At 39.7% G+C, this 15,144-nt stretch overlaps 2 protein-coding genes across 2 annotated transcripts; one reads left to right on the forward strand and one right to left on the reverse strand.

The window, feature by feature from the left end:
* The first annotated feature begins 1,181 nt into the window (after window positions 1–1,181).
* On the forward strand, window positions 1,182–11,459 carry slc31a1 (solute carrier family 31 member 1). Its single transcript, XM_080742628.1, has 5 exons — window positions 1,182–1,366; window positions 7,108–7,266; window positions 8,275–8,347; window positions 8,599–8,767; window positions 9,438–11,459. Exons 2-5 carry the CDS (start codon window positions 7,108–7,110, stop codon window positions 9,637–9,639), a joined length of 603 nt encoding a protein of 200 aa, XP_080598754.1. The 5' UTR covers window positions 1,182–1,366; the 3' UTR covers window positions 9,640–11,459.
* A 298-nt stretch (window positions 11,460–11,757) lies between these two features.
* Window positions 11,758–14,765, reverse strand: cdc26 (cell division cycle 26 homolog). The gene is made up of 3 exons (XM_080742953.1): window positions 14,641–14,765; window positions 12,933–13,018; window positions 11,758–12,076 (listed from the first exon to the last, which is right to left on the reverse strand). The coding sequence occupies exons 2-3, from the start codon at window positions 13,011–13,013 to the stop codon at window positions 11,894–11,896; spliced, it is 264 nt and encodes an 87-aa protein (XP_080599079.1). The 5' UTR covers window positions 13,014–13,018; window positions 14,641–14,765; the 3' UTR covers window positions 11,758–11,893.
* Window positions 14,766–15,144: the final 379 nt, after the last annotated feature.

Genomic DNA, 15,144 nt, shown 5'->3' on the forward strand with positions numbered 1-15,144 from the left:
ACTCAACTGCAAGTGAAGGTCACTCTCTCAAATCACTTGAGCTATTTCAAAAGTGAAAAGTGATACATTTTATTTTTTAATATCAATGCATTACGGTATTAAAATGTAGCATTTCCCCTCCAAACTTCAAAGAGTTTCCAGAAATGTTCAAAACTGTTTTCTCATTTCCACATAACATCTAAAAGGTATATTAATATTGAAAATGGGTGGTTATGAACAGTACAGGTTGAGTGCATGGGTATTGTGGGTTCAACGTTAAATTGCAAAGCAACGTATTGTGAGCTTCTAGATCTGCTATTTTCAAAAGATTTGTATACATTTGAAAAATTGTGAAATGGGACATTCTGCATGATGTGTACTTTTACTTTTGGTACATTTTGACACCTATACTTTTGTACTTTTACTCAAGTAAATTTTGAATTCTCCAGACTTCTACTTGTAACAGAGTAGGCCTATTTATTTCTACATTATTGCAGTATTGATACTTTTGCTAAGTTCTTTTTATTGACAAAATATCACAGTAGGAGGACAAAAAACAGTCACATTACTATAAAAAATAAGGAAAGAATTTTTTTTTTTCCTTATTTCCAAATTTGGTACAATGAATGAATATATTTATCAAGAATGAAGAGAAGGTTGATAACATAATACATTTTGTCTACATTCATTTTATCATCATTTGAAAGACCAAATCATATTATGCCGAATATTTAATCTAAGAGAGGAGTACATTTTGGAATTTATAAAATGATTAGATACTTTTGCTATAAGTACAGAGGCGTCAATTGGGTATGGCAAGCTATGGCAGCTGCCATACCTTGGCTACTAGGGGAAAATAATAAAATGTACTGTAACTTAACATGACTGGTGTCTTGCACCGTCGCGCGTGCAAGACACCAGTCATGTTGCCATAACTTAGCTTTTTTCTGAACTGACGCCGCTGTATAACTATTAAAGTAAGAAAGGTTCATTAGTCCGAAGGTTCATTAGACCGAATTTATTAAGAATGCTATGCCTATTAACCCTAACCTAACCTCAATAACCCAACTAAATTCGGACTAATGAACCTTCGGACTAATGAACCTTCGGACTTATGGGCAGTCCCCAAAGGGGGTACTTTTTCCACCACTTGGGCGTCGTGACGTCACGCCAGCGTCACGAGCACGAGCGCGTCCCTCAGTCGTGGCAGGTCGCTCGCTCTGCTCAGTGCTCAGGGTGTCGTGTGATTTTAAAGTTCCAAACAGGGCACTTCAACGCAGCAGACGCAACTGCCTGACACGCCGGCTAAAAAAACAAACACCTCCATTCTAACCGTCACTGCACTGGACTGTGTGGAGCACAGCCACGGACAGAGGGCAGAAACACGGTACGTTTTTGGTCTCTGTGTGACCTCCACCGAATGCTAACAGTTAGCGCTATACCTGCGAAAAGAAAAGAAAATACATAGAATGAAGTTAAAAGCGACGTAAAACTCAAAGGACGAATGAATATGCGTATTTTAAACGTTTACACGTTGCCTTTTTTTGTTGGAGTCGGAGTAAGTAGTTTGTTCGTGGCGTTTTTAATGATACGGGTAAGAATTTGTGTATATTTCTTCTCCTGTATTTCTAGTAGTGTGTCTATGTGTGTGGTGGTGGGGTGCATGCGCGCGCGTGGCATATGTGAGTGTCACGTGTGTGTGTGTGTGTGTGTGTGTGTGTGTGTGTGTGTGTGTGTGTGTGTGTGTTTGTGTGTGTGTGTGGCGCGCGTGCGTGCGTGTGTATTTAATGGAGGTCAGTGGATGTATTTGTGTGGGGAGAGTAGTGAATGTGAGGAATGTCTGTTAATTACAAGTATGGTACTACTTTTCTTGCACAGTAATAGCCTATTAGTAGGTACACGTTTAGAATTATAACATAAGTGCAATAGTTGTTACTACTAGTCCAAGTATTGTATTATAAATGTGTATTATAGTATACTAGTACAAGTATTGTGGAACAAGTAGGCTATTGTTCATTTTGGTCCGGTGAAACAACCTGACCCTGCATATCAAAGCTGAACAAAGGACATTTTTAGACTTTGTGGGGTTGATGTTAAAAGGGTCATTTTTTTAGGGAGGGAATTTGAACCGTGGGTGTGGGGTTTGTACATAGGAACTAGGAGGAAGAAAGGCTTCTATAGTTCTAAGGGTGTTATAACATGCCATGGTTACACTCCTACTACAAATCAAATTGTAATACGTTTTGTAGTGTTATCAAATGTGGCTATAAAATAAAATAATGACCGGTGGGTTTCTGCGTGGACGACTTAAGTCATGACAACTTTTGATTGAACCACACTTTTATTTGAACATGGCACCAAACTAATTCACTCCATCATGGAGTACTGAAGCGAAACATCCCTAGATTTAGTTTTACTCTCTAGATATTGTACTAAAAAAATGGGCAAATGGGGTGGCATTTCATTTACTTAAAAGCAAAATGGCCACGTATGAATAATGGTCTATACAGTCTTATCTACTTCCTATAACTTAATATTATGGTCTGTAGTCTGTTCTCACCAAGCAGGCAGAGTGGTTTTGGGGCGAACATTCCGGGTTTCCGCACTACTACTATTACCTACATTGGACTCGTCATCTCAAGTCCTTAAATTAAAACCTTCTTTCCCTCACTTGCATCCTTTACTTGCGTGCTAGTCCCTCCGGCCAAGGAAGCATGGAGACAATGAGGTGACAAGAGAGGAAACGAAGAAATGAGTTTTTAGAGAAGTGGGGTGTAAAGTGTCAACGTGTCATCCTGACGCATGTTGACAACAACACAGCTGAGCCCCAACCCCCCAACTTAATGACTCTGCTTAGACACATAATAAAACCTACAATTTACAATTATAATATACAAATAATATCTCATTTTAGGTTAGGGTTAGGACAATACTGCGGGCTAAGGTGGAGTCTAAAGAGGTGAGTCTTCAGATTACCGAGGAAGATTTCTGGCATTGAAAAAAACAGGTTTAAATTGCCACAATTATTCCACAACAATTCCAACATTGACGCGTGCACATGCATACGTGCAGTCGTGCACACGCATTGCATAATGTTGCCAGTCAATTGTGTCATGCTGTTCAGCTTGGAAAGTCTTCCTGGTAGGACAGGGCACACATTTGTGCCTGTGTCAGTATATTTCAGACTTTAGCAGGGGTGTAGGTCATGTGTGTCATAAATTCTCATCGCTATAGCCTCACCATTCTCCCCAGCCAATCAGTAGGCAGGTTGTAAGGCAGCGTAGGCAAACCTGCCCCTGTCTCCTTGACTTGGTCATGTTTGTATTGGTGAGGGTCATTGATCGAGTTGTGTATACATTTTTTTGGGCAAGTGAACGCGACCTTTGGGCAAGTAGAACATGAAGTGCTTTTTGCTACCTTCTCTAGAGTAGTAGAGTATTAAGTATTACCTGATTGGCTTCAAAACGCACGCACGCACGCACGCACGCACGCACGCGCACGCACACACACACACACACACACACACACACACACACACACACACACACACACACAGAGAGTGGACTGTCCCCAAACTCACTCTCTGTCTCGCTCTCACACACACACACACACAGCGGATTGTCCACATACACATCAGCAGGTAAACGATACCCTACAATTCTTTTGCATTTTTAATCCATTAGTCTTATTAGTTAGTTATTGTAATATGAGCATTGATCATTATCTTGTTATTATCATCATCATCATACCCTACCTTCGTATTATTATAACTTTGTATCCTTTAAGATTGCAGTTTTTGTTGTTGAACTGTCTCGGCAACTAAAATTCATAAATTGAAAAAGGCGGCATTCACGTGTTTAGCCCCCGTACCCCAACAATGAGTCCTCCCAACTGTGACCATCACCTTTGAGTGTATTGATGTTAGTGTTGTATATAGCCTATACAAGACTGTTGTTTCTTAAAAAATAAGTGCTGACAAAGAGAATTTGGCAGCTATACTGATGAATGCTGATGGTGTATATAACATGCCACGCATATTAGTGATACGCAGGTCCACCTGTAACCCGCAAGTCCTGCGGGTTAACCCACGGGTCGGTGGGTTTAGGTTAGCTTCAGATACAGTTATTGTAGGTCTGGGCGGGCGGATCAACATCTGCAAAAACAAAAGAACAAAACAACTCTCCTATTCTCCTGTCTCTCTTCTCCCCTCCTGTGTCCTCCAGGAATCGATCCAAGCTCATGTTCAATGTGTTATATAAGTTATGTGCAGTGGCGTTTGTCACTGTCCCCTCGCTAGGGCTGTCATGATTATGACATTTTACATGACGATTAATTGTCACTCAAATAATTGACGATTCACGATTTAATTGTGTTTCTGTCGTTGACAATTACATTCCCTGTTTGGCTTGTGGGCTTTGAAGTTGCACATGGCAGATATGACACATAACCTAAATATACAAAGAAATTACTTACATATTTGACAACGTTATACTTGAAAAAAGAACATTGATAGTGGAAATAGCCGATCCGACGCGTTGTGAACTTGTAGATCTGATATTTCCACAATTTTTTACGATTATGTCAAAATAATTGCGATTATGTCAAATAATTGCGATTATACGATTATGTAATAATTGTGACAGCCCTACCCCTGGCTGTACAGCCACGACAGTGACAACTTTAGAGAAATTGGTATTTCTTGAGATTTTCACAGCGTGCTGGCCTGTCGCTGTCCTCCGTCGTGGTGCTGAACCATTCAGCAATTGATCATGCATGTAGCCACTATATATTGTGGATGTTTATTTAATCATTATTTAATCAATACGTAGGATAGGCATTCATACGCTTTTTTTGCTTCAGCCTATTCCTTTTGTGTGCGTGTGTGTGTGTGTGCGTGTGTGCGCGTGCGTGCGTGCGTGCGTGCGTGCGACTAAAAATGACTGCTAATATGCAAAAAATTACTGATGAAGTTATTGTACATGCTCTCTGTCTCTCTCTGCCTGGATAGCAATCGGATGGACTTGCTAGTGTGGTCGTGGTGTAGGCAGCGAAAAGCACATTTCTTTATCATAACCTTTGATTGACTCATTATAAAACAATTTGACACAAGGAATCAGCCACCATACTTTGCAGATTACGGAGAAATGTGTATGACAGTCAGAAATCTGTTCAGAATTGTGTGCACGATCCTTAGACCAGGGACATGCTGGTGTGCACATACTGTATAAACATAACACAGACCCTGGCTCTGTGAGTCTGTGACCCATCATGTTGCGTGGCATATAGGCTAATAATAAACCATCTGTCTTATTTACACAGACTGCAAGTCAGGATCAATCTCTTCTTTACAAAACAATAATAGATGATAATAGATACATGAACATATTAATAACGGCCTCATTCTTGATATCCTGGGGATGCGGCACCCTACTATTACCTACTGATGTCTGAAAGAAAGAAAATAAGTTTTACTCTCATACAAGATGCAAAACATAAAGAACAACCTTGAACCTTGAGCCTTTACTGATTTCTCTGTAAATATTTGTAGGTGAATCACGTAGAATATTGATAATGGTGGTGGTGTGTGTGTACTGTACGACGTAATACTTTTGAACCCGCTGGAAGATGAATTATGAACCCATAAGCTGAAGTTACTCATTACTCAAGATGATTGTTTATTTTGATCTAAAATGAGAAGATTTGTGCTGTCAGCTATTGCTGGAACTAATACTACTACTAAGCTATAAGCTACTGCTATGACCACCTCTAATACGGCTACAACTACTACTTATAGTCTATAATATAATATATACTAATTACTAGTACAACTACTGGTGCTACAACCTCTGGTACTGCTGCTGCTCCTACTATTACTAATACAACAACAATTATTGCTACTACTACCACCGCTTTTTTAGTTTTATCATTTTATCAAATAATATACTATAATAAGAAAATCTATCAATCAGTATTACTGTACCTGTAGTAATAGTATTATTATTAGATTAGTATTAGCAGTAGTAATTATATTACCAACAGTAGTATAATAGTATTAGTGGTAGTTTAGTAGTATTAGCACAGTGTCTGTTTCAGGAAAGAACAAGTCACCTTAAAACGGATGATGACCACCGACAGAAAACAGACGTTTGTCACCTGCGGCAACCACTAACATCCTTAATTCTAAATGGCCACATCCCTGACCTTTTGTCATCTAACGTACTTACCCACTGATTGGCTGATAACGCCCAGAGCTATGTTCTGATTGGGTTAAACTGGGCTTGGGACTTTTGACATTAGATTAGAGAGAGCGAGGGAGAGACTGACTGCATAGAAGCCAAGAAGAATATACACGTGTACTTTTACACACACACACGCGCGCACGAACGCACACACACACGGGTTTTATCCCCAGGACTCTGATATATAATACTTATCAAACATATAATTCTCCGAATGTCTGTCCGAGCGTTTCTCCTCGTGGCTTGAGCAATTGATCTGAATCCGCATCACCATTAGCATATGAACACACCTGACATAACTGCGAAGCCCGTTTGTCACTTTCACAAATCGTATGCTGTATATTAGCATTTTTATTGTGTATCTTTTCTGGGGTTACACACCTTTGGTGTCTGCCTGAGTGTCTGGCCCTGTTACAGCGCCACCAGGAGGCGGGTTTGAGTAAAACACATTTTTGCACAGTACTCCTACAGATTTTGTCCAAAAATCATGCAGATCGGTACACAGTATCTCTATAGCCATTAAACCAAACGGGTATTTCTTACATTGGTGCTCCTACATATAATCATGCAAGCACCAGTTAAAGTTACTTTCCATCCCTCATATACTGTGTGCACAGTGCACACCCCATAACCCACACACTGCACATCATTTCGGCGCTCATATCTTTGAACGGGTAAGGGCTAGTGTTTGTACATTAGATATCCAGGAGCAACATAAAAATAATGAAACATTTTGTGAAATCACCTACTATACTGTACATCCTGAAATCTCAACAATGCCTCCTGACAAAATGACAAAATGCCCTCGGAAATGTAACCTCGGAAACCTAAAATCTCAAAGTGACTCTTGAAATGGCTTAAATATACCTATTATCATTATTTTTTCCAGATGGACCACAGCAATCACGACCACAGCCAGATGGACCACAGCCATCACGACCATGCCATGATGCATGCGACCACCGCCTCTCCAGTCCACGCCGCAGATGACCATGCTGGCCATGACCATGCTGCCATGGACCATTCTGCCCACGCCAAGTGTGGGATGGTAATACTACTAAATACAACTAGTAACACAAATAATACTCCTACTACTAGTTAGGGCATTCACGAATAGTGATTTTTAGTATTCGAATTATTCGACCTCAAAGTATTCGAATAGTCGAATATTCGACAGGACTGGCCAAACTGTCAAATATTAAGTAAGCATTGCGTTGCGAGGCGTTGTGAGCATGTAGATCTGCTATTTTCACAATATTTATCTGTGGAACCGAGTCACATTAATACCTACAATTCGAAGTGCTTGTCAGGGTGGGGGTCCCCAGTTCAAATTCAATATGTTTATTTTGGGGTCACGGCCTAAAAAGGTTTGAGAAGCCCTGGTATAGAGCATTAACAAATTCATCCACCAGGGGCATTGACAACTCATTCTTATGACTTCCTATCTAGCCAAGCTTTATAAACTATATATTTTTCAAAGAGAAAACAATACAAAAATAAAAAAAGCAAATATTTGACTTTGTTGAACAACGTTGAATAGTGACTTTGATATTTGAATATTTGGTGAATGCCCTACTACTAGTACCTGTACTTGTACTACAGTCAATACTACTGTTTTTACTATTGTACTATTAAAGGAGTAGTTCACCCCCAAAATGACTTTTATTTTCTTCTGTCGATTACTTACCCCATGGGGACTTTAGTTAAATATATATATGTTTTGTTTTTTGTTGCATTCCTAAGCCAATAATTTGATTTTAATAAATCAATGGGCTTACAAAGAGTCTCCTCCTTGGCTTAGGAATGCAACAAAAGAACTAAATATATTATTGAACTCAAGTCTCCTTGGGGTGAGTAATCGATAGGAAAATAAAAACATTTTGGGGTGAACTACTCCTTTAATACTGTTAATACTATGGCTACTACAGTTATTACTTGTATTAATATCACTGCGTGTTAATACTACTGCTGTTAATACTACTAATAGTACTACTACTAATACTACTAATACTACTACTACTACTACTAGTAATTATTGTGTTGCTTTCCCCCCCAGAAAATGTCATTCTACTTTGGCTACGAAAACATTGAACTTCTATTCCAAGGAATAATAATCAACACACCTGGAGGTAAAAACACCCCCAAACAACTCAAATTACATTGCAGGTTATGGCTTTATATTTCAGGATCCACTTTGAATCCAATCTCAGGAATTACGTTTTAATCCAACAACTATGACTTCATATCACTTGAATCTGCTTTCCCCATGTCTTCGATGGCTGTTAATCTCATGATTCACTTTCTTAATCTCTTACAATATTAGTTTTTTTATCAAAGGTTTGTCATTGTTTTTCACAATTATAACTTTTTGTGACCACAGAGATGGTGGGGGCGTGTTTTGCAATGTTCATATTGGCCATCCTCTACGAGGGTCTGAAGGTGGGAAGGGAGTACCTCCTCAAGAGGAACATGGTGAACGTGCGCTACAACTCCATGGCGGTTCCGGGGGGCGACGGGACGGTCATGATGGAGACACACAAGACCGCCGGGTAATCCAGCCGCTGACGCCAATATGCTATGCAACCCGTTCTGGAACGCATTATTACTTTAACCGTTACTTTACGCTTTAACTATTGAAAAATAGCAGATCTACAAGCTCACAGCGCGGCACCGAGTGCCGCGCTGCGAGCTTGTAGATCTGCTATTTTTTTTTAAATCGTCAAGTCTTTGCTTCCGGGCCCTGGGGGTCCCTGGAACAATATATTTTGAGATGGGGGTCCGCGGCCAAATACATATAATTGTGGGGGTCCTTGACATGAAAAGGTTTGAGAACCACTGATGATAGAAACATGAGTTTTTCAAAAAAAAACAAAAAGAAGACGAATCGGGTCAAAAATGTTCAAAGACACACATTTTCACGATGAAAAAAATTAAAATTAAAAAATAATAATATATATATATATATATATATATATATGTATATATATGTATATATATATATATATATATATATATATATATATATATTTATATATATACAGATCTACAAGCTTGCTGCGCGGTACTCGGTGCCGTGCTGTGAGCTTGTATGTCTGCTATTTCTTTTAAAGCAATTAATGGTCTAAAGTGGTTAAACGTTCCAGGTCTTAACGGGTTAATGTGACTGTGATGGAGCCAGACACTGCTAACGTGCTAACGTCCCTCCTCCACTTCTCCCAGGCCCAAGATGTGCAGCCTCTCCCACTTGTTCCAGACGTTCCTCCAAGTTGTCCAGGTGTGGGTGAGCTACTTGCTCATGCTTGTCTTCATGACCTACAACGGATACCTGTGCATCGCCGTGTCGCTAGGGTCCGGCGCCGGCTACTTCCTGTTCAGCTGGAAGAAGACGACGGTGGTGGACATCACAGAGCACTGCCACTAGAAGGGCGGGGCGCCGAGACGTGCTTTTGCACTTTCACAAATGGGCTTAGAACATAGATTTGTTTTAATTTCTTTTTTTGGATCATTATAGCTTTAATTTATCATTTGGTTCGTAAAGCGTCAAAGTCAATGCTTCAGACTGGGGTCTCGGTTACGGAAGCGGATCGGGGTTATTTTGGTGCATTGATTTAGCAGCGATGTTAAAGGGCAAAGTTGAAGGGCCGATCCGCCTTCCTCGAGACTTCCCCCGCTGACAGAGCGAACTAGCTTTTTAATTTTCGTTTTAGAATGGGAGCCGTTCATCTCGATAACTGACTAAGGTAATTACAACACCGGCCCCCCCTTTTAATGGAATGCCTGATGGAGAAAAAGACAAAATAAATCACACAGTAAGTGATTCTTCGTAGCCTGGGACCAAATAGACAAAGGGGGGGGGGGGGGGGATGGGGGCGAAGCCGAAGCCGGCAAACCTTAACAATAATGCCTTAATGACTATATCTACTGATGTATAGACCAGTGACAAATTAAAGGAAACCCCTGGATAAATACAGGTGGACTGCATGATGCAATTAAATAATAAACATCCTAACCATGCTCTGTGACATGTATAAAAATGCTGAGCAGGCCTAGTTGACCTCGATTTTGGATTAAGATGGCAAGAGCAGACGTTCTAAGTGAGGTTTAGTTATTGGTGCACGAATGTCTGGAGCTTCAGTTACAAACTGGCATATAGGGAGTAAGGAACGGTGACATCTGCATTTCCATCCAGGTTAAAGACATCAGTAAATAAGAGTCCGAAATTGTGGTCGACACGCGCACATTCAGTGACCATGATACTCGTGCATTAGTGTGATATGTAAAGAACGAGAGTAACACTTACTCAGGTGACTTGACAATGACAATGTGGGATCACACTGTGCCAGTAAGTGTCAACAACTACATACTGTGGGGATGATATAGCACTTGTGCATAAACCCTTCATTACGAACACAAATGCGCATTTGAGAGTTCAGCGGTGCAAAAACCACAGGCACTGTTCTACAGAGATGACCCTTCACGTTCTCCACAATACAAATGGGCCAGTGCACGTATGGCATACACCAGGAAAACCAAGAGAGGGCCTGGATGCTTAACCTCAACCGTGAAGAACAACAAGGGTGGCTCTGTTATGCTGTGGGGGCATTGTCCTGGCATGGTTTGGCTTCAATTCTCTCCTTAAGAGGGAAGGGTCACTGCACATTGTGATTGCCTTTATCCTATGATCACTTGATGGTTTGTTGTATGAAAATGTGAATCAAATGCTATGGCCTTCGCAGTCAACAGATCTCAATGAACACTAATGTTAGACTACTAACACTTAAAGAGCACTCTCCACCACCATCATCATAACAACTGACGAGTCATATATTTTGTTAGAATGGTGTTCAGTCCCTCTGTAGTCTCAGACTCATGTGATCTATGCCAAGGTGCATTGAAGCTGTTCAGGCAGCTAGTTTATTTTTTTCTTTTAATTTGTCACCCGTCTGTGTATATGAACTGAATATATTGCACACACATCATCTATGTAATTTATGTCCGATTCAAAGGAGATCATAGGGTAAGAGATACACCATAGAAGTAGCATCATGAAGAGATTTGTTGCCGTCTGACAGTATTGTTTGTGTTTACACTGAACCCCTCTGTGCACCACAGTGGAGTTTGGTTAAGTCTAATTTCGTTATATTTTTGTCGTAAAACAAGGTGACGTATTCTTAATGTTTTGTACTCAATGCTGGAATCGTTTGTTGAAGACAATGAATAAAATAAATGTTTATCAAAAAATGCTGGTTTGTCCAATGCATTTGTAGGTAGCAAATGTTACTGTCTACTAGTAGTATAGTACCGGTATATCAGAGATAACACAACAGATATTCCTGTCCACTAGATAGAATAATGATAAAGGTTTTGGTGTCATTTCTGTGAGGTTAGGCATAGGTTTGGTTTTTGAATAGTTTTTGTGAAGTTGACGGTTTGGCACAACCTGGGTAACACCAATGAAAGAGGGATTCTCTGAGATGTAGACAATATTAGAATAATGTCTGTGCTAAAAAATATTCCTGTCGAGAACAATATGTTCTAGAATAAGCAATGGTAGAAAATCTTTATTTTTACATTACAAAACAAATAATACAATCACAGATTGTTTTCACAATATATCATACAACTCAGTTATCGTTGTAAATAACTTGTCATTGGCCAACACACAGCGACAAAACTCAGAACTGCAGGTTGCCAAATAAGGACGGCAGGGTGTTGGGCTTTGGGTGGGGCTTGTAGCCAATCCGCTCGTTCACTGCCTGCTCCCGCGTCTTGCCCATGTCTCCGCTCCCGGTGGCGGATGCCCCTCCATCGCTGGCTCCGCCCATGGCATCAGCCTCCTCGCACTGCTTCTTGCGATTCTGACAATTTAATAAGAAACTGTTATTTAGGCAGCTGCTAGTGCTAGGTGGTTACTTACATTTAATCCATACAGAACGGGTACACATTGTGTATTATTATTTTATGCTTTAAGTATTAAAACATAGCAGATATACAAGCTCACAGCGCGGCACGGCGCTGCGAGCTTGTAGATCTACTATTTTTGAAAAATCGTGAAAATTTGAATTTTGACCCGATTCTATCCACGAGTTTCCTACGCCCCATAGTGCATTGCGCAGACGTCTGCATCGATCTTCCGCCGCCGATTTACAAGCTCACAGCGGGTTGCATCTGCGACGCGAGCTTGTATGTCTGCTGTTAAACCCGGAAGTTTGGTCCTGATAGTCTCCAGTAAACTCCCGCGGAAACTTGTGGATATGTGTCTTTTGAATCCTTCAAAGGTTTTTTGAAAAACCTGTGTTTCAATGTCAGCAATCTGGCCAGCCATCGTCAAAGAAAGGGTCCTTTTCACTTAACTGGAGCTCAGTTAGTCTGTTCTTGAGAGACTACTATGTCAGTGGAGCTCAAACCTTTTCATGTGAAGGACCCCCAAAATGATATTCATTTGGCCACCACGGACCCCCATCTCAAAATATTTAGTTCCAGGGACCACCCAGAAGCAAGATTTGAGTTACAAACGTTCGCTTTGAAAATACATATATTCAAAGGTTTGCACACATTTTCACGACTTTTTCAAAAATAGCAGATCTACAAGCTCGCAGCGCAGCACTCGGTGCCGTGCTGTGAGCTTGTATATCTGCTATTTTTCACTGGTTAAAGCATTCAATAATCCTAGGCCTAAATGGGTTAATAGTTGCGTTGATGCTACAGTCCTACCTCCATCTCCTTCTTGATGCATTCAAACTCCTCTGTGTCGTCCAGCTTGAGCTCCAGCCTAGTCGGCTTCCGTCTCAACATGGCCACTGTTGATAAACATTAAATAAACGTTAATATCTAACTTTATGCAAATACAAATGTTTTATAATTTTCTTTCTAAGGACATACTTCAGATGTGTATACATGCATTAGTTAAATATAGCCACAAAGAAGTGATTTGGGAGTTAATTCCAGGACAGACTATTAGAAGTTGAAAGCTGTGAGGCATCTATAGGCCTGATTATTTCCCACACCAGTATTAAAGATAATCAACAGGTTTATGATTGGACAGATGCTCATTCATTTACAGCCAAATCAGTGCAAAGCAATGCCATCACTGCTACTCTTCAATGTATGTCTAAAACATGATGGGGAGGTGTTTCAACAGCTTAATTAATTAAACATAGCCACTTAGATGGTGATTTGGGTCATTGATTTATGAAAGGTTGCCTGTGCCAGGCCCATGCAAGTGTTTGGAACTGATGGCACCACCTATTGAGCCATTTCAAGATACATTTATATGTCATACATGGATCAACAGTGTCACTATGAAACAATACATATCCTGAGTTTTGTAACGATTGGACAAATCATTACAATCATTGTCTGATCTGTGTTATGCCATGCCTGATTTTCTTTTTTTCTTGCATTTGTATCACCTGAACATTATTAGGAAAGAAACGGAATAAGAGTATTTAATACTTTAAATGTATTTTATTAATTAAAAGCAATAAAATGACCCACTAGACTGAATTTCAATGTAAAAAAGAAAAAGACTTTGGTGAATGTAATATGCAATCATGTCAAACCAGTGGTGTACTTGTGTTTTTACATTTTATTTTTATTCACCGTGTTGTCTCATTACTCTCATAGAATGTCTGCAAAGTGTGGTACTTGAAATTGTCTGTATTAAGCGGTATTAAGGCAGTCAAGCTGGCAAAAAGGGTGTTTCTAATCTATTTTTATAAAATTAAAATAAAACACAAAGAACAATAAAACAAGAGATCAGAGCGGTTTTGAAGGAAGGGAGGGAGGGTCTCAAATATCTTTGGGGAGTAGGCCTATGTTTATTTACAGTAGCCTAGATACTGTATGTAAACATAATATCCTGCAAGTTTTGTGATGTTTGGCCCAATGGTTATGTTCTTCTGAACCATGCCCCTTTGAAGTCCATTGGTCAATATATTATAATTAAATAAGATGACAACAAGGTGTGTACACACTCTGTACAGTTTTGATCAGCTTGGGCAATAATGATACAAGAATATCAATAAATTGTACCTAAGGTTTACTTTAGGAGGTCAAAAATGCGTTATTCAAAAAGTTTAATTAAAATGGTAAACCCAGCACATCAAGTGTTTAACTTTCAGCCCTTTGTTTTATAACCCATTAATATAGTATTTGAAATGTGAATCATAGTATTCATAACCATAATTCACGACTATTAAACATAATTAACGATATCATTTATATAACATAAAGACAGAAAGCTATTGAGGAACAGTTAATATTGTTTTATCCCTTTAAGTTTAAACATGTTGTAAGTTATGTATTATTACTATGTTAGCACTTAGTATTGAAACAAAGCCGGAAAGGTAGACACGCCGTTTTAACGTTCTTTGACTTTTCTCATCATATTGTTGCTGCTATTATTATAACTTCAACTCACCTGACTAATTGAACGTTTTATGGAGTATTGTTGTTATTGTTTTGTTTTGAGTCGGTAGCCAAAGCTCTGTTGATAGCATAGCTTCATGTAGCATCAAGTTAGCTAAGCTAAACATAAGCTAAAGCTACATTGAAAGACTTCCGGACCGGTCTTCTTTTCTTCTTTTGATTTCCGGCAGGCTGTACACTGAAAAAGTGCAATGCTGCCCCACACAGGCAAAAAAAGGTATAAAAGGGTATTTCTGCTACATGAGTGATTCTCAAACTTTTTCATATCAAGGACAAGCAAGGACCCCTAATGTGTATTTGGCCAAGGACCCCCACCTGAAAAGGTGTTGAGGCAAGGACCCCATACAAGATGTGTGGTGTTAAAAAAGTCAAAAATGTTTAAACATTTTCAAAAATAGCTGAACCCTTGGGACCCCCGGACGCCACTCTCAGAGTTACAGCCACATACAGGTCCAGTCTTTTCCTAACTATCCATCATTTATCTGAGGGGACCCCC

Source organism: Nannobrachium achirus (assembly GCF_963921795.1).
Source record: "Nannobrachium achirus genome assembly, chromosome: 15".
Classification (NCBI taxonomy): domain Eukaryota; kingdom Metazoa; phylum Chordata; class Actinopteri; order Myctophiformes; family Myctophidae; genus Nannobrachium; species Nannobrachium achirus.